We start from the raw sequence: 19,747 nt of genomic DNA on the forward strand, positions 1-19,747 counted from the left end.
AGTTTTTACTTGGTACTGGCTAAGAAACAGAGTGGTGGCTCAGTGGAATAGGTTAGGTACAGAAGACACAGTAGTCACCAACTACAGCAATCTACTCTTTGATAAATGCAAAAAATCCAGCTACTGGGTTAAGAATTAGCTATTTCACAAAAACTGCTGGGAAATTGAAAATAGTATGGCAGAAACTGGGCATAGACCAATATCTTACACCATATACCAAAATAAAGTCAAAATGGGTTCATGATTTAGGAATAAAGACTGATACTATAAGCAATTTGGGAGAGCAAGGAATAGTTTACCTATCATATTTATGGGAAAGGGAAGAATTCATGACCAAACAAGGGATAGAGAGCGTTACAAAATGCAAAATGGAAAATTTTGATTTATGTTAAATGGAAAAGGTTTTGTACAAACAAAGCCAATGCAACAAAGATTAGGAGGGAAGCAGAAAATTGGGAAGGAATCTTTATAACCAGTGTCTCTGATAAAGGCCTCATCTCTAAAATATACAGGGAACTGAGTCAAATTTATAAGAATATAAGTCATTCCCCAGCTGAGAAATGGTAAAAGGATATGAACAGGCAGTTTTCAGAGGAAGAAATGAAAGATATCTATAGCATATGAAAAAATACTCTAAATCACTATTAGAGAAATACAAATCAAAACAACTCTTAGGTACCACATCTCTCCTGTCGGTTTGGCTGACATGATAAAACAGGAAAATGATAAATGCTGCAGAGAATGTGGGAAAATTGGAACACTGTTACATTATTGGTGGAGTTGTGAACTGATCCCATCATTCTGGAGAGCAATTTGGAACTATGTCCACAGAGCTATAAAAATGTGCATACCCTTTTACCCAGCAATACCACTTCTAGGGCTGTATTCCAAAGAGATCACACAAGTGGAAAATGGACCAGTATGTACAAAAGTATTTATAGCAGCTCTTTCTGTGGTGGCAAAGAATTGGAAATCAAGGGGATGCCCATAAATTGGGGAATGGCTAAACAAATTGTGGTATATGAATGTAACGGGATACTATTGTGCTATAAGAAATGAGGAGCAGACAGACTTCGTTATAACTTGGAAAGACTTATCTGAACTGATGCTGAGTGAGGGGAGCAGAACCAGGAGATCATTATACATGATTACAGACACACAGCATCTGTAAGGATGTGTTGGTAACCAAAAGTAGGCTCCTTAGCACTTAGTTCAACAAGTGCCCTTGAATAGTTCGGCTTTTGTTCCCTTTGAGTGATTCATTGAGCCTTACTAGGTGCTAAGCCCCAGGCCCAAACCCCTATATTAGGTGTAAAACCTTAGTGGGTGTGGATTGGCAACTAAAGTGGGGCCCAACGTGGGGCTAACTCCAGGGAGGGCCTAATTTACATGTCTGAGAGAGCAGAGGCTTTTAGACCACGTGGGTTTAAGTCCGCCTCTTTGCAACGATTCTAGGTCATGTGGGTGACTCACCCCTGATGATGAAAAAGATATAAAAACCAGGGGTTGGCTGTCTGTTCCTTGGAGCTCTTTGCCACTGCAGTGGTGGTGCGTGTGACTCTGGGCCAGCCCTTGTTCTGAGCTCCCGGGCTGAACCTAGATGTTGGTAACTATGAATCTGTATTGGGTCTGTCTGTTGATGTTTGTACTTTGTTTGTAATTTGATCTGAAGTTCAGGGTGCTGGCTTTTCCCCTGAACTAAGTGAATGATATTTGTATGCTGAATTAAAGTAAGCTTGTCAACCCCTTCACCTTGCTTTCCTTAGTTAAGCAGATCAAAAGAACCTGTGCTGTTGGCAGCTTTCCCGGTGCTGGCTGTGGGTGGATCTTGCACCCCTGCAGAAGCTGCTAGCCAGATTGTTTAAAAAAAAGGACTAACTTTGATAGACTTGGCTCTTCTTATCAATGCAAGGTTCAAAGACAGTTCCAAAAGACTCATGATGGGAAAAACTATGCACATCCAGAGAAAGCATTATGGAGTCTGAATGCAGATTGAGGCAAACTATTTGCCTTCTCTTTTTTTTCTCCTTTTTTGGTTTCATTTCTTCTTTCTCGTGATTCATTCCACTGGTTATAATTCTTCCTTACAACAGGACTATTATGTAAATAAGTTTAATGCAAAGGTATATATAGAATCTATATCGGATTACATGCCGTCTTGCGAGGGAGGGGGGAAGAGGAGGGAAAGAAAATTTGGAACTCAAAAACTTGTGGAACTGAGTGCTGTAAACTAAAAATAAAAAATAAATTAATAAAAAAGTGATAGTTTTGTTTCCCCATTGCCTATTCTAATTCCTTCAATTTCTTTTTCTTCTCATTGCTAAAGCTAACATTTCTAGTACAATATTGAACAATGGTGGTGATAATGGGCATCCTTGTTTCACCCCTGATCTTTTTGGGAATGCTTCTAGCTTATTCCCATTATATACAATGCTTGCGGATGGTTTTAGATAGATGCTGCTTATCGTTTTAAGGAAAACTCCATTTATTCCTGTGCTTTCCAGTGTTTTTTAATAGGAATGGGTACTGTATTTTTTCAAAAGCTTTTACTGCATCTATTGAGATAATCATATGATTTGTTAGTTTTGTTGTTGATATGGTCAATTCTGTGGAGAGTGTTTCTAATATTGAACCAGTCCTGCATTCCTGCTATAAATCCCATCTGGTCATGGAGTATTATCCTCTTTGCTTATATTTCATTTAAAATTCTTACATTAATATTCATTAGGGAAATTGGTCTATAATTTTCTTTTTCTGTTTTGGCTCTGTTTGGGAATTGACACCATGTTTGTGTCATAAAAAGAATTTGGTAGGATTCCTACTTCACCTATTTTACCAAATAGTTTATATAGTACTAGAATTAAATGTTCTTTAAATGTTTGATAGAATTCACTTGTAAATCCATCTGGCCCTGGAGATTTTTTCTTAGGAGTTCATTGATGGCTTGTTCAATTTCTTTTTCTAAAATGGGGGTTAAGCATTTTATTTCCTCTTCTGTTAATCTGGGCAATGTATATTTTTGTAAATATTCGCCCATTTCATTTAGATTGTCAGATTGACTGGCACACAGTTTTGCAAAATAGCTCCACATTATTGCTTTAATTCTTTCTTTTTTTAAAATCAAATTAAGCAAAGGTTTATCTATTTTATTGGTCTTTTTTCATAAAACCAGCTCTTAGGTATCTCTTCTTTGATTTTCAGAATTTCTAATTTTTTATTTGATTGGGGATTTTGAATTTGGTCTTTTTCTAGCTTTTTCAGTTGCATGCCCAGTTCACTGATCTCCTCTTTCTCTACTTTATTCACGTGAGCATTCAGAGATATAAAACTTCCCCTAAGAACTGCTTTTACTGTGTCCCATAAGTTTTGGTGTGTTGTCTCATGATTGTCGTTCTCTTTGATGAAATTACTGTTTCTATGATTTGTTGTTTGGTCCACCATTCTTTAGGATTAGATTATTTAGTTTCCACTTAGTTTTAGCCTATCTTTCCTTAGCCTTTTATTAATGTAATTTTTATTGCATCATGATCTGAAAAGGATGCATTTAGTATTTCTGCCTTTCTGCATTTGATTGTGAGGTTTTTATGAGGAGTGTAGATTTTAAACTGAAAGGGCCTTCAGAAATCACTTAGTTCAATCCCCTCATTTTATAGAAGAGGTGACTGAAGTCTAGAGTAGTTAAAGGACTTGCCCAAGTCACAAAGCAGAGGAAGAGTTTGAACCCAAGTTCTCCAATTCAGAATCTGGAGTTATTCTCACTGTTGCACAGATACACTCTGCAAATTTTGCTATGGATTGTGACCTTATAATGAGAAGCTGTATAAAGCAGTGAAAAGCAGTTGTGGCAGAGGTTAAATCAAAGTAGACCAATGGTTTTATTTCTACTAAATGTATGAAATTAGCAGCTGATAGAAACTATTTAAGGATAAGACAACAACAATCACCCCTAATCCTACTACTGAGAATTTGGGGCAAACCCAATGATTCAATCATGGGTCCAATGAGCAGTTTGTACGTGGACAGAGCTGTATTCTATGATGTCCTACCCAGTTTGGTCTAATTATCCACATACTACAATTTAAAAAATTCACCTCTTTTGAAACATCTGACATAAGGTAGTTCACAGGAACCCTAATGTAACTTGCATTAGTTGGTAAAATTGATTTTAGTATGACTGATAGGTGATTACAACCATCCAAATTTTATCCTCTTTGAATGGCAAAAGATTTCTTTCAATTATGACTAAGAATGCAAGAGAAACAATTTAAAGTATACTCATCAAGTATATTCATTTTAATCAGGCTTTTAATATTATGCTTTAAATTTTTTTCTTTTAAGTCAGCATGAATTTGGAGTTGAAGTTTAACTCATATGAGCCAGGGTATGTGTAAAAAATTCACAAAATGAGATTGGGAGTTCCTCTACCTCTTTATTGGAGGGCAGAAACCAAATACATGTTTTTGTGTTTGCCTATTAAAATCTGAAAATTCAGGGTGCTATTGGAAGTGTATAAAGTTTTGGGATTCCAAGATATCAAATATGGCTTTTCTCTTTATAACTTTCTTCTAAGTAGTAGAATTGTTTATTATTTTGTGCCCCTGATGTGACTATATAAACTTTAAGGCTGTTTATAACCAAAATTTTTTTTTCTTGGAATTACCCTTTGAATGCACTAAGGAATGTCAGTGCACAACAGTGACGTCCAACTAACTATTGATATATACAACCCACATGGAGGATATGACACTCAGTTATGGGATCTCTGCTTCTCCAATGCAATAAAAGGAGCTGATTTAAGTTACTGAAAGCATGATTTAGGAAATGATTGTCTTTTCCTATAAACACTTAAAGCGTCATCAGCTAATGGCAATAAAACCCACATTTCTGTGAACTGAAAACAGGAGATGGTCTGTTAATTACTCTCATTCTCTAGACCTGCTTACGCACTCTGGTACAGCACGGGCTAAGATACAAAACCTGTTTCTTTAGATCTGAAAGTGAGGAATAGCACCTTCTATATGCCAAACACTGTACTAATCACTGGGGATACAAAGACATGTAAAGACAGGTCCTGTCCTCAAGGAGCTCACAATCCAATGAGGGAGACAACATGCAAACAGCTGTGTTTGTGCTGATTTTGGCCTAACAACTAACACCAAGAAAACACAGGTGGCTCCATCAGTCAGCACCACACCACCCATATGTGTAATCTTAGCAGTATACTTTCTCGGGATGTACACAATGATAACGATGTTGATGCACGCACTGCCAGAGCTAGCTCAGTGTTTGGGAGGATCCAAAGGAAAGTGTGGGCGAGAAGAGGTATTAGACTGCCTACCAAACTGAAGGTCTACAGAGCTGTTGTGCTGACCTCATTTTGTATGCCTGTGAAACCTGGACAGTATGTCAGGAAAATGAATCACTTCCATTTGAATTGTCTTAGGAAGATTCTGAAGATCACCTGGCAGGATAAGATATCAGACACTGAGGTCCTTTCTTGAGCTAAACTGCCAAGCATTCAAACTCTACTGTAGAAAGTACAACTACAATGGATTGGTTACATAGTTTGAATGTCAAACATACGTTTGCCAAAAATACTATTTTATGGAGAACTCACACAAGGAAAGTACTCACATGGTAGTCAGAAGAAATGATACAAGGAAACTCTCAAGGCCTCTCTTAAGAACTTTGGAATTGGAATTGAGACAGTGGCACAGGACCTCCCAGCATGGCATGCCCACATCAGAGAAGGTGCTGTGCTCTAAGAGCAAAGCAGAATTGAAGTAGCTTAAAAGAAAGGAGAGACGCTCAAATTTAGGGAATCCACCCTAAATGTTCACATGGACTATTTGTGCCCAACCTGTGGTAGAGCATTCTGAGCTCATAGTGGTCTGATCAGCCACAGCTGGATGCACCGTAACTTGACTCTAAGATAGTGATGTCATTTTTGGTCCTCTTGGAGAACGAAGGACAACAACCAACCATGCATTTAATTATATTCTAAATTGTAATACAGCTTGTAAAACAGCAGCTGGTCACCATATGAGCTATAGGCTAATGAATACTTTGGCCACAGTAACTATCATAGATCAATTTTTAAACAACAGAGTAATTATAATACTTATTAGTACTGAGAGTATCTACTGACGAAATGACTGTTCCTTGAAATATCAAATATTAAAGTTCACAATAACACAAAGGATTGTAAGAACACAGATTTGAAGCTGGAAGGAACCTCAGGTGCCATTTTGTTCAACACCCTTATTTTGCAGATGAGGAAGCTGGAGCCCAGAAAGGCAGTAAGTGACACTGCTGAGATATGAACACAGGTCCTCTGCCTTCAAAGCCAGTGCTCTTTCTCACTGCAAGTTATCTGTATGCCTCTCTTCTCCCTCAAAATGATGCAGAAAACGATACAGGGGAAATGCTTAAGGGTAAGTCAAAATAGCATATTTCCTTTAATAATTTTATTATTTTACTAGCAATTATACTTTGTGAACACTTTAATTTATTTAAATACTTGAAGTTAATGTTACTAAATAAAGTTCATTTCTAATCTTTTAACAATTATGTTCAGGTTAAAAAAACAGAGCATATCACAAACTGTTGGTTTTTAGATTTTCCTTGGGTATTTTTTATGTTGGATCCATGCTAATTTACATAAGAGACTTAACTGAATTATCTATAAGATTAGAAAGATGTTCTCTTTTCATACTTATTTGAACAGCATGTAGATTATTTAATCAAATCAATGTCAATTTCTAACATAAAAGATGTTTACTTTAAGCTCACTTTTAATAATGTATTCAGTAGTAATCATACAGACAGGAATATTGTAAAAATGAACCTCAATGAAAACTAAAAAGAAAGGTATTTATTTTCATAAACTACATTTCAATAGCATAAGTGATGTCCCCAACATGACAGAGGTTTTCTAAAAGCACAGGATGGGCCTCCTGAACAGCTGGTCTTCTCCACGCTAGTGTTCCCATGCTGAATGAGAAGGGACCTTCACAGAGGACATTGCTGCCATTAACTCTTACCTGTAAACAATTCTTTCCCTCTGTAAATCTTCCAAGCCGCAGCACAGCTCTGCAGCATAGAATATGGCCCTCTTTTCATCCAAGCCAGGGTTTCCCATGTTGTATATGTGGAACTTTAGATCCCCTCCATTCATGATGGTCAGTACTAAGCACAGGGCATCTTTTGTTTCATATGTGTAGGATAAACTAACCTAAAAACAAAAAAGACCTGCTGATAAGTTACCATTCATTCCCTCTATTTTCTCTAATTCTGTCTAAAAACAAAACAAAACGGTAAGAGAGGATGAAATGCAAAGACTACAATTAAGCAAACGCAATTAGGAGGATTTTATTGGGCAAGGAAGAACAAATGTGATACACAAACACATAAAATTAACATGACAACAATCTAAGAATCACCCACATTATAACTGTTTTGAATTTTAAAAGGTTCAACTTGATGTACAAATAAAGAGTCCTATGAGCACACAGTAGTTATATAGATATTAAATATCTGGAATAACTGGAAAGAAAAAAAATAAAATGAAACACACAATGGAATAGGACAACTGGAAATACAGCACTTCCTTCAATGTAAATAAGCAAATTTGTATATAACACTTCAATGTAATTATTGTCATAATTTAATCATCTGTAATTTCATCTGTATGGGAACTCCTAATACAGGTTGCAACCGCTGCTTTCAGCCTCTGTGAACACTTTCATAAATTTCTGTAGCCAAAAATACTTGTCATTTGGTTGCCAACCTTCTGGTTAAAAGTCTTTCTGAACTCAGCTGACATAGTCAATGGGAAAAAGACACATGGTCTGCTCCCTGCTTTCTATCTAATACTTTCTAGCTTGAAAATATCTACAACCTTGTGCCCTGCTGGCAGTCTTCAAGAATCAAACATCAGCCACACAACCCTATATCAGAGAAGGGCTTTAAATAAAAGAATTTACTCCAAACCAATTTTTCAAAAATTAAGAAATCCAGACATCGATGTATATCTAAGATACCAGAGATATAAATGCCCTACTATTTATTAAGTGATTAAATCAAAATAGTTATTAAGAAAAATGTTTAAATTGCCACACACAGCTAGGAAAGAGCGGCAACTTTTTTTTTCACCTTGGATTTCAAAAGTGATAAATGGGTAAGATTCCTCTAACGACCAAAACCAATGAGACTTTTGCATGAATGACAAACCACACATACATATATTTATCTACCTTTGTTAGAGAGGAGTAAGGGAAATATTCTAGTCAAAAGAAAAGTTAGATTAAAAATCAATAGTTTTTAAAATGCAGAAAGGGGTTTTTTTTTGTTTTGTTTTTGTTGAATCCTAATGTGAACAGCCTATTTCTTAGTATTGTACACAACTAAATCTACCATCGGTTCTTTATCTTTGGTTTAAGATTCAGAGGAATTAAACTTTAAGTCTTTTAACTTAAAGTCAACTAAAATTTATATATTTCTACGTCTTATTATCTAAACTGACATGGTACCTAGAAAGACTCCTAGAGAATGCTACCAGAATTCAAATTTCCTTTCAATTCAATCTTTTTGGTTTTTCTAAGCTAATTCTTATTAGTTACCTTTACCCATAATCTCACTGGGGGTATGATTCAACAACCAGGAAACTGGAACCTCCTTACAAAATGACTTGCAAAGATAATCTTAAAGAAGAATATATTTTTGGCGCTCTTGAAATTCATTATTCAACAGTTATCCATGGGCCTAAAAAGCTAAAAGACTGAGTCAAAAAGATTGAGATGAACTGTCAAGGAAACTATTCAATTAAAAAGAAGACAATTCTGACTTTTCAAGAAGCATTATACAGAAGCATTTTAAGATGAAAAAATGTACTAGGTACTTAGCATCCATAAGTTCTTATAAGTAATCTTATCAATCACTAATAGGTACAGAGCATTGTGGGAAAGAATCACCCAGACCTACACCCTGTTCCAGTGGTATCTATATTTTAAGTCTTAGGAACATGAAAATAAATGAAAAATAAAGACTTCAGAATAAAACCAATACATAAATAAATAGTAAGGTATTTACCAAAGGTGAAAGGCACGTTTATTTCTGGGGCAAAAGACAAGAATAAAATTTGGATGGATGTGACAGAAAAGCTGTACAAGTTTAACATCTGCAGCACAGACTCCAGCAGGTGTCTAAAGAGGATGGAGTTTCATGGAGGATCTGTGTAGTGGGCATGAAGAAGCTAGAGAAGGAAAAACAAAAAGGCATCCCAGGTATTGCTTAAGAGAACAATCAAGTAGGAACGAAATGAACATATGGAGGTGGTATTGGGTGCTTATGCATGAAATGTCAAACAGATTAGATAAAATGGGGGAGGAAAATAATTCAGGCACTTTGATGTGTACTCAGCACACAGCTGGCATTTATTTAGTAAGTGACAATGATTGATAGAACCTCTGATTTGAACGTGCAGGATAAGAGGAAGTCACCACAACACAGAGGAAGGGGGCAACATGAAAAGCCAAGCTTGCTAGCAGTATAAGAGATTCTATGGGGTAGTGCAGGAAGGAGAAAAATAAAGTGAGATGGCTCTAATATAGCAGACCAGAAGAGAGAGGACCACAGGTCAAATCAAGGAAGGGACACATACAGATGATGCATGAAAAAGATAGTAATTTGTCATCTGTTCCAAAGTCTGAAGGTAAATCTAAAATAATCCTGAGGTTACTGGTAGTGTACTAGATGGATAATGCTAATGTCTACACAAAAGAGGTTTATGGAGTGCACATAATAATATGATAAATGTATGATAATTTATCAGTTACAATTTATCATTGAATGATTTCATATCTATTATATACCATTTAATCCACATAACAATCCACCTATATATCAGTAAGCTGGACATCTGGGAAGATCTCTTGTTTAAAATGTCTCATAGGAAAGAATGCTGATATATAAGACTAAGCTTATTGATAAGAGAAAAAGACATCCACACAGGCAATTAAATCCATGAAAGTGAATATTACGTAAGTTTTGTAAAATAAGAAGTCTAAGTGATCAAGGACTGTGCTCTGAGGGACTCCTACTATGAAGGTGAAGAAGTTTGGGACAGAGTTCCTGAAAAGACATTGAACACAGAAAACATTAAGTTAGAGCTCTATTACGGAAGTCCAGGCCAAGAGTGATGAACAGTGTTACCTGAAAGCATCAAATACTTTAGAGAAGTAAAATAAGCTGTCACTAAGTGTCTATTGTATTTGTCAGGTAGGAGGTGTTTTTAAGTATAAATCTCTATTTCATTACTGAGTAAGCAAGCAAATGTTAAAGGACCTAGGAATGAGTTAGCTGTTACGTTTTTTACTTTAGGAGCTCAGATGAAGGAAAGAAATGGAAAAACACAGAACCAAAAAAAAGGATATTAGTGTTGATTTCTTAAGGATGGACATTATCTATACGTTGAAGAGAAGAAGACAATACAGAGCACAAATGCTAAAAGGTGACAGAAAAGATAAATGAAGATGCAGATCGGTGTTATCATCAATGGGGATATTCCTTTTAATGATGCACATTCACGCCTTCTCATTTAATATGATTCTTAGCCATGTCCTGTAAATTATCCATTAATATCTTTGAGACCTTCTCCTAGGGCTTTTGGCATTATATCAACACAAACTAATGAAATGGGTTGTCTACTGATTATTGCTTACTCTTACTACATTGTAGACTTGCATTCACTTCTGGAGATACAGAGAGTCCCAAAAGCCCTATTAAAGCTATTTAATAGATTAAAGTTTAAAATTGTACTAAGGCTTTTAAGACTTTTGTATATCTCCTTGATCATATATTTTAGGAGACTGTTGAAATGCAATTCTTCGCCTATTCACTGTAACCATGCACCTTCCCATTGACTTTGTATTGGTCAGTTGTTTTCAATCATGTCCATCTCTTTGTGACCCCATTTGAGGTCTTCTTGGCAAAGGTAATAGGGTGGTTTTTCATTTCCTTCTCCAGCTCACTTTACAGAGGAAGAAAGTAAGGCAAACAGGGTTAAATGACTTTCCTAGAGTCCTACAGCTAGTACTGAGGCCAGATTTGAATTCAGGAAGATGAGTGTGATTGCGTTAAGCATTCCAGACTTGGGGCCAACAAGGGCAAAGGCATGAAGGAGGGAGATAGGATATGGGAAATAGGCCAGTATGGCAAGATGGTAGAGGGGAGTAAAGTGTAGGGAGACTGGAAAAGGAGGAGATTCTATGGTGTTCTAAAGCCTAATACAATCAATATATCATCAGCAAACAAGAATATGTGGAAGATCTATGACCAAAAGGGAACTGTTCAAATACCCATTTTATGGATTCAATGATGTTAATAATCAGCTATCAAACAAAGTTATATACATACATACATACACACACACACACACACATATATATATAGTTGAAACTTTCAAAGAATCTTCTATGATTTTAACATCTGCATATGAGGGGAGCTTTTACAACAGCATTTTGTTTTGAACCAAATACTTTTCATAGCCCAAAATCAACAAGCTAGTATTCTCTATACCTTTCGGGCAATAATGTAACTACAAACCTATAGTTCGCTATAGAATACCATTTGCAAAGGACTTCTCTCAGATCTTTTTTAAGTATGCACTTAATATACATGTAGTTTATTCTTGTAGATTTACAGAGATGAGAAACTAGGCATATGAGTCAGTAGTTAATAATATTTTCATGGTTACTTTTTTCATAATAATGTCCACAATTTTTCCAGATGTCATATTTATATTCCTGTTTGACATTTAAATCCCTTTAAAACCAGGCACCAACCTACCTTTCCAACATTAATATACGTACTCCCTTACAAGCACTCCTTGGTCCAGCCAAACCAGTCTTCTTACAGTTCCTCATAAAAGACTTCCATCTCTGTGAGATTGTTCCCATGCTTGGAATATGATCCCTTCTCACTGAGGTCTCTTAGAATCCTTAATTTCCTTCAAAGCTTAGTTCAAATATCAACTACATAAGGCCTTTCCTAATTCTCCCAGCTGCTGGTACTTCTCTCCAACCAAGTTACCTTGTACTCTTCATATACTTCCATGTCTCTTCCAATAAAATATAAGTTTCTTGAGGGCAGGGCCTACTTCATTTTTGTCTTTGTATTCTAAGACCTAGTACAGTAACCAGTATATACAGGTGCCTAATAAATCCTTGATGATTGTTATGTTGAGAACTGATTTCTCACCATCCTCAAAACTATTTTGTTTCCAGGACAGATCTCCACTGTGTAGAAGTGGTCTGGTCTACTGTACCACCCGGTCTTGTTTTCTTTAGAATCATTTCTATTTCCTCACAATGTATAATCAGAACTATGATGATGAGGACAAGCTTCTCACAAGGCAGATACTTTACATTTTCCTCCCGTTTGTTGGTTTTTTCCCCCTAGTTCTATCTTATAGAATATAAAATTCTTTACGAGAGAAACTATTTTACTTTGTTAATGTATCTTCAACATTTATCATAATGCCTTGTACAGTGTAGGCATTTATTAAATACTTAATAAATTGAGTCCTTAAAGACTCTAGGGATGATCTGGCTTAAGCAATTTAATCAAGATTCCTATAAACACAGCTTCTCACAATTTTATGAAGTGATAGCTCATAGTTTTCCTCTATATTCCACAGTACAATTTAATAAACTTAAATTCTAAACCATTGTTGCTATTGCTACCAAATTTCTTCATTTGTCAAGTAGATGCGATATTTTATAGCCGAGGTGTTTCTAGGCTTTTTTGGCCTCCTCGTTAAAACCAATGACTTACTATAATTAAACTTCCTAAAGAAATGGTGATAATCTGCAGCAAGGTTCTTTTGTCATTTCTTTTTTTTGTGGTCAATATATATTTTTTAAATTTAGGCTGGGACTGTTTTTAATTGCACATTAGCCTGTTTTCATTTTTATTCTTTCTTATAATTTAGTAATGATTTTGGCTTTACACAAGATGATAGTCTGACTGCATACAGACAAATGATTTTGAAATTATTCCTATATTGGTAACCAGTCTATTTCCGGCAAAATAAAGTCTGTATTTCATTTTACTTGGTGCTCAGCATGTCCAACACTTCCTCTCTTCTTGAAGAAAGTATTCATAGTATATAGGCATGATATTTTTGTGTAATCTAAAGTAAATATTGTCTTAGGTCTCTTTATTAATCTAGAATCAAACCACCCATTGTTGTATTCAAGTCACTGAGAATTAACATATGTGCCAATTTAATGTGGAAGGTCATAAAATTCTTCAAAGAATTTCTCTACTTGTAAATTAAAACAACTGCTGGAGTATAATCTACAATATTTTCATGGTGGCTTTTTTGTAAATGCTTATTAAGATCCCTGCAACATGAAATGACCATGTGTTCCATGAAATGATGTCTCTTGCTGCCTTTAGATACATAGGAAAACCAACTTCAATTTTAAGGAGAGCCTCTAAGCTAGCCTTTCCTTTAGTTACAACTTACTTTTGTCTTCTGGTTTAATATGTGATGAGAAATCAATATTGATATGGGTTAGTTCCTCCAGTAGTACACTGACTCAATAAATCTCACATTTAGAGAATATCAACAGCTACTGGGCAGTTAACCAGCATTCACTAAAGTGCCTATGATGTGCCAGGCACCGTGCTAAGAGCTAGTGATACAAAGAAAGGTAACAGAGAGTCCCTGTCCTCTAGGAGCTCACTGGCTAACGGGGGAGACAACATGCAAACCATGACATACAAGCAAGCTATCTACAGGATAAACTGAGGATAACCCACAGAGGAAAAGCACTGGGATGAAGGAAATATTTATTCCTTTGACTCTCAGGCCATCTTTTTGGGTCACCCTGCCACCATCACTGCAGAAAGTAAAGAGACTTGGTAAGACTTGATAGATATTTTATACTTTTATTTTCTGAGTTGCCCTAATTTTCAAAGACAGGAGGAAAAAAGTATACTAGTTTCTTAAAGGGAATTGGTTTTGTTGCAGAAACAAGCAGGAAAAGAAGGGGAAGAATTACAAGTAGTAATAGCCAGGATTTACTTTAATTTATGAATACTTTAAAGTTTGCACAGCACTTTCCCTATATTATCTCATTTGAACCTCAAAACAACTCTCTGAGGTAGGCAGCTATAATTATCCACATTTATTAGGTGGGGTCTTGTCCAGGGTCACAGAGACACTAGGTGTGTGAGGCAGGATTTGAACACAGGTGGTTTTGACTCCAAGTCTAGCACTCTAGCCATGGTGGCACATAAGCTTTTATAAGAATCCTTCCAAAACGTAATGTGGATGCTAGTAATTGGTAGAAGTCTTATCTAGTTTTGCCAGAAAGAACCAGCCAACAACTCTCCCAAACTGAATGACTGAGGTTTCCAGCATAATTTACAAATATGCTCCACAATTTTTGCTACATCAAATGCTGAACAATACATAACACCATTGTTATTAATACTGACAAGCATGATGAATCCAGTAGAAAGGAGAAATTTCTAGGCTCTCTAGTAGTGGCAAATACAAAGGAAATTAAGTCATTCTGTTTTAAGTAGAGAAAATAAATCTAATCAAACAAAATTACTTGTGCACTATAAAAAAAAATTCAACTTAGATTACAGTCTTAATTAAGAAGCTATATTTTCCATCAGCTAATTTCTATTAAAGCAATGGTCACAGAAAAAGAAAATTAAGACATACGAATGTTCAGAAAAATTTCTAAGAGAATATCTTATCACTAATAGTATAGTTATACAGCATTATAAGCTTGATAAGGCATTTTACATACAGTTAGTCATTTCTCCCACTCCATGAGGTAAAGTAATTCAGGTACAATATGATTGTCCTCATTTCACAAATTTTTGAGGCTCAGAGAGGTTAAGCAAATTTTTGCCTAAGGTCACTGAGCCAGGTTTTGACCCAGATCTTCTGACTTCAAGTACAGTATTTTACAACATCATGTTGACTCCAACAACTTACTTAAAAATAAGATAACTGCATGAGATTGGAATGTTAAATCTTAAATGACATTTTACGTCATTTATGTTTAGGTAGTGTCTGAAGGGAAGAAAATCATATATGTCTTGTGTTTTAGGATTCTCCTCAACCAACATTTCTCAACAAAACCTATGTTAAAATGAAAATGAGGTATATGGTTTTATTTTTAGGAAGTATTTTTAAGGTCCTGGAATCCATTTCATATATCTTTTACAGTGCCAAAGATCACTTCTTAATGGCAGGATTAGATACAGTATTGAAAATGTCTCAATGTGATATTTTTAACCAACATACAAATTCATAAATTACAAAAGCAATATTAACCTGTAGGGTAAAGGCTGTCCCTAAAAACCAAAATAATGATATTTAAAAAAGAAACATTCAGCGCCACTGTTCTAATGAAAAAGAACTATGATGACTATCCAACTTTACCCATATAAACATGTAGTAGAGAGCCTAAAGATTTCTAAATAGAATCTTTTACCCTGAAAAAATGTATAATTATTAATGAATGATATTCCTAGTTAGCATCAAAAAAGACACATACAGACCAAAACAACCGTGTGTTTATCTGTGCATAGTTTTGTTTGTTAAAAGGAAATCTAAAGAAGTTTGAACAAGTATAAAATGGATGAATTGTTTATACAAATAAAAAATGAAATATAAAAGAATACTACTGTTAATGACAGGTTAATAATACAAGCAGCTAAAAATGAACGTGAGCTCAAAAAAAAAATACTCTGATTTCCAAAGACAGGGCTATGACTGAAAAAACTGAACTAGTCAGTTCAGAAGTAGGTTTTTGATGGAAATACTGTAGAATTAGATATGTCAAAAATGCCACATGCAGCCTGCAACACTCTCAAGTAAGACTCAAACTAGACAAAAATGTATCTGGAAAATAATTAGCACAGTAAATAAAAATAGAATAAAATACGGGGCAACTAGGTAGCGCAATGGATAGAGTGGAGGTCTGGAGTCTCGAAGACTCATCTTCCTGAGTTAAAATTTGGCCTCAGACACTTACTAGCTGTGTGACCCTGGGCAAGTCACATAATCCTTTTTGCCTCAGTTTCATCATCTATAAAATGAGCTGGAGAAGGAAATAGCAAACTACTCCAGTATCTTTGCCAAGAAAACCCCAAACGGGGGTCACAAAGAATCAGATATGACTGGAAAAAAATAAACAACAACAATAAAACATACATAACATTACGTTTTAAAAGCAAGTTAATATGTGGCCTTTGAGGTTCTTTTTTTTTTTTTGGAGGGGGGAAGGCAGGGCAATTGGGGTTAAGTGACTTGCCCAAGGTCACACAGCCAGTAAGTGTGTCAAGTATCTAAGGCCAGATTTGAACTCAGGTCCTCCTGACTCTAGGGCTGGTGCTCTATTCACTGTACCACCTAGCTGCCCCTGGGGTTCTTTATATATGGCTTAGTGGTTCCTGTTTTCTAATGGAATTTGACATCACTGCTGTAGATAAAGCAAAACAATTAACATTATACTTTATAAGATAAAAAAAGAGATACTTACTACAAATCTACTATGTACTTTTTCTAAAATTCTCTTTTCATTTAATGCCATAGACTCTCCTTTCCTCTTCTTAATTCTCTTTTTTTCCAGCTTTTTACAAGCATACATTTTTCCTGTTGCCCGTACTTGGCAGGCACACACCTAAAGGGTTAAAAAAAAAAAAGAGATTCATATACTTCTGATGCTTTCTAGTCTAAAATGATCTTTTATTCTATTAATTTTATTTTAAAAATTTTATTTAAAAATTTCTTCTCTCTTCCAAATTCATCTACAGCAACAAAGAACAAGAAAATCCAATCAAGAAGACCATTAGAAATCTGCAAGCAGACTTACAAAAACATACTAAAATTTAAATATGGTATATTCTTTCAACCCATTATTCTTTCCAAGGCTATAAGCTGGTGACTAGGTCTGAAGTCAGTAGACTAGCATTTGAGCCCCATCTCTGATACTTCTTACAGTACAACTGTAGGCAAATCACAATCTCCTTCAACTTCAATTTTCTCACTAATAAAAGGGAGATGAAATTTGAATTTTCTGTAGAAAGCTAAAAGAGGAGAGGAGAGAGGGAAGGCACCCAGTGTAGGGGCATGGTGGATAAGCTGAAATAGTCCAAAATGAGTGCAGGTGAGTGGGAAATGAGATGTCTAACTTGTCCTTATTCCTCAAATATAGCTCCAATCTCTGATCAAAGGGGTAGAAGGTGAAGATAAGGTTTAAGTGGTGAGGCTGATTGGACCTTGCAAGATTATAAGATTTCCCAATGGCAACTTTTTAAAGGCATGGTGGAGAAGTAAAATTAGTCAAAGATCTTTGAGAAGTAATCAATGAACCTATTTAGCGGTATATATGAGGCCTTGATAACTTTTCAGAGATAAGCTTGAAAGAAAAAAAGGAAAGAAAATTAATTCTCATTTGGGCAGGGGCTTATTTGTTCTGTTTAGCTCTAGTCAAATTTAACGTGACTTTTATTAGCTCTCTAATGTGAAGAGTACTTGGTTTTTAATGTCCTAAATATTTCTTTGCAATGAACAGGTCCCACATAATTCTTACAGGAATTCCTTGTTTCAAACAGATAAATTTCTATAACCATACTGATAATACAGCAAAAAATGAAATGAGTAGAAAAATCACACCAAGCTGGAAGAGACTTCAGAAGTCATTTAATCTAATCTGACCCCTATCTAATCATAATAGTTTATTATTTGTTTCAAGTAAAAACTGAATGTGTTCAATTTAATCTACAATTTAAGTCTTGACCCTGGTGACTATTTTTTTTTCATACGTTGGCATCTATTATTCAAGTTCAAGAACAGGTTGTGAAAGGGGTGGGGGTGGGGGGGCCTAGGGGAGAGGGAGGAAGGGAGGAGACAGGGAGTTGAGAGTCTCCCCTCTGTGTCTGCTCTAGACAGGGTTGATCCTGATTTCTGAGCCTTGGTCCAGGGCACACAACGAAAAATGAGATGAGGTTCCAGGGGGTACAGGTTTAGGAAAACATGGGGTGGGGTGGGGGTGGCCAGAGTTACACATCCAACCAGAGGTGGGGACTGGGATTCTCCTTGGATCAGCAGCACCGCTTCTTTTTAGGAATTGAAGCATAGTGATAAGTTCCACCCCACTTATTTCAGCTCTTATAACACATTCTTGTAGTTACAAGTCTTTGTGCTAAAGAATTCTTTCATTGCCTAACTTCTTGTACTTTGCTTCTAGTTTCTTTGAATGTGCATCCAACTTGTAAGCTGCCTGCTCAAGAGCTGCTACTTGCTCCTCAATTAGAGTGATCTGCTCCAGATAAGGCTGAAGTGCTGCATATTTCTGGTTTAAGTCCTTTAGGTTTCTACTTACGTTTACTGCAATAGCTTTCATTTCTAGATACTTCAAGCTAGTCAGTTTGTTCATATTTTCCAGAAGTTTATAGTCTTCACTGGTAGCTTGCACACAGTGGGCCCTGCCTCACCTGTCAGCTCGCCTGTCAGGTACGTGGCCATTTTGGAGGCTGGGGAAGGGAGGAAGGGAGAGAGGCAGGAGTGGAGGGGAAGGGAGAAAAGGGGAGACCCTGGTGACTTTAAAATGCTTCTCTTTTCCTCATGACAATTACAACTTGCTAAAATATTCATGTCAACTTTCAATACATTTAGTTTGTGAGAGGCAGGAAAAAGGAGTGTTGTTCCTAGAACATTTTTATTGGGATTCATAAAACTTACACTAAGCCCTAGAATCAAAGCTGTAATGGATCCTATAGGGATAATTTAACACCTATCCTCATTTTATAAATAAAGAAACGGAGGTCCAGGGAGGGAAATAGGGGAAGAACGTGACTTCCTAAGCAAGAAACACAATAATTAATACTGACTGGCATCCCTTTTCCAGAGAACGGTTGTATAGGGGAAAGCAGATACATATAAGGGGAAACCAGATTAGAGGCATGGTGGTGGGGGATAACATCTAATGTCTGCCCTGAAAAGCTCTTTGCCCCATCTCTTTCTCTTTTGCCTTTAAATAGGCCCAGCAGCAGCCCCATGGATTTGTGATGATACTGATGGTTGATCTAAGGGAAGAGTACCCGCACCTATATATAGTTGCTCCCAACCTCATGTTTCTGGCTGGTCAGATGGGAATCTTCTTGAAGGACGGGATCTTCTTCTGGTAACTCCAGTCACTATAGCTTCTCTAGCACAAGACCACTGAGAGTCCAAGAAATCCATTACAGTTTCAAAAGCGCACCAACCTCCCCATGTCAAAATTCCCCTTCAAAGCTCTCTTTCTAGGAAAAGCAAGTGTGTCGCAGATCTGGGAGTGAATTAGACCCTGTGTGGCAAGGCCGTGGATGGAGACAATAGATACCTTTATGACTTATCATCAGACAATCCCTATCTTCTCCTCCATAGCTATCCAAAAGAAGGGCATTAACTTCCTCATGCTAGGGCTAGAAAGCCCTCTTCATGAATTCCTGGCCTCCTTTCTCATCCTGAAACATATTTCAAATAATGAAAGGAGACTAGTAGAGTCAAAGGCAAGGAATCTACCTCCACTTATGAGAGAAATGTGCTTCAGGGACACCAAAGAATGATATTACTAATGGCAAGATTAGGCCCCGAATGAACTGATAAACACAGGAAAAAACCTCCCTCCCTCCTCCACCCACACCAAAAAAGGAAGCATTCCAGACTTCA

At 36.3% G+C, this 19,747-nt stretch overlaps 1 protein-coding gene across 2 annotated transcripts in view; it reads right to left on the minus strand.

Annotated features, from left to right (window-relative positions):
* GRK4 (G protein-coupled receptor kinase 4) overlaps window positions 1–19,747 on the minus strand; it is a 146,388-nt gene that overhangs the window by 32,944 nt on the left and 93,697 nt on the right. Inside the window, exons 8-9 of one of the 2 annotated variants that reach the window (XM_036765504.1) lie at window positions 16,575–16,715; window positions 7,044–7,234 (exon numbers count right to left, since the gene is read on the minus strand). In XM_036765504.1, coding sequence (XP_036621399.1) covers window positions 7,044–7,234; window positions 16,575–16,715 — 332 coding nt within the window. The remainder of the gene's footprint in view (window positions 1–7,043; window positions 7,235–16,574; window positions 16,716–19,747) is intronic. The other variant, XM_036765505.1, reaches the window with a different exon arrangement.

This window comes from Trichosurus vulpecula, chromosome 6, assembly GCF_011100635.1.
Source record: "Trichosurus vulpecula isolate mTriVul1 chromosome 6, mTriVul1.pri, whole genome shotgun sequence".
NCBI lineage: Eukaryota > Metazoa > Chordata > Mammalia > Diprotodontia > Phalangeridae > Trichosurus > Trichosurus vulpecula.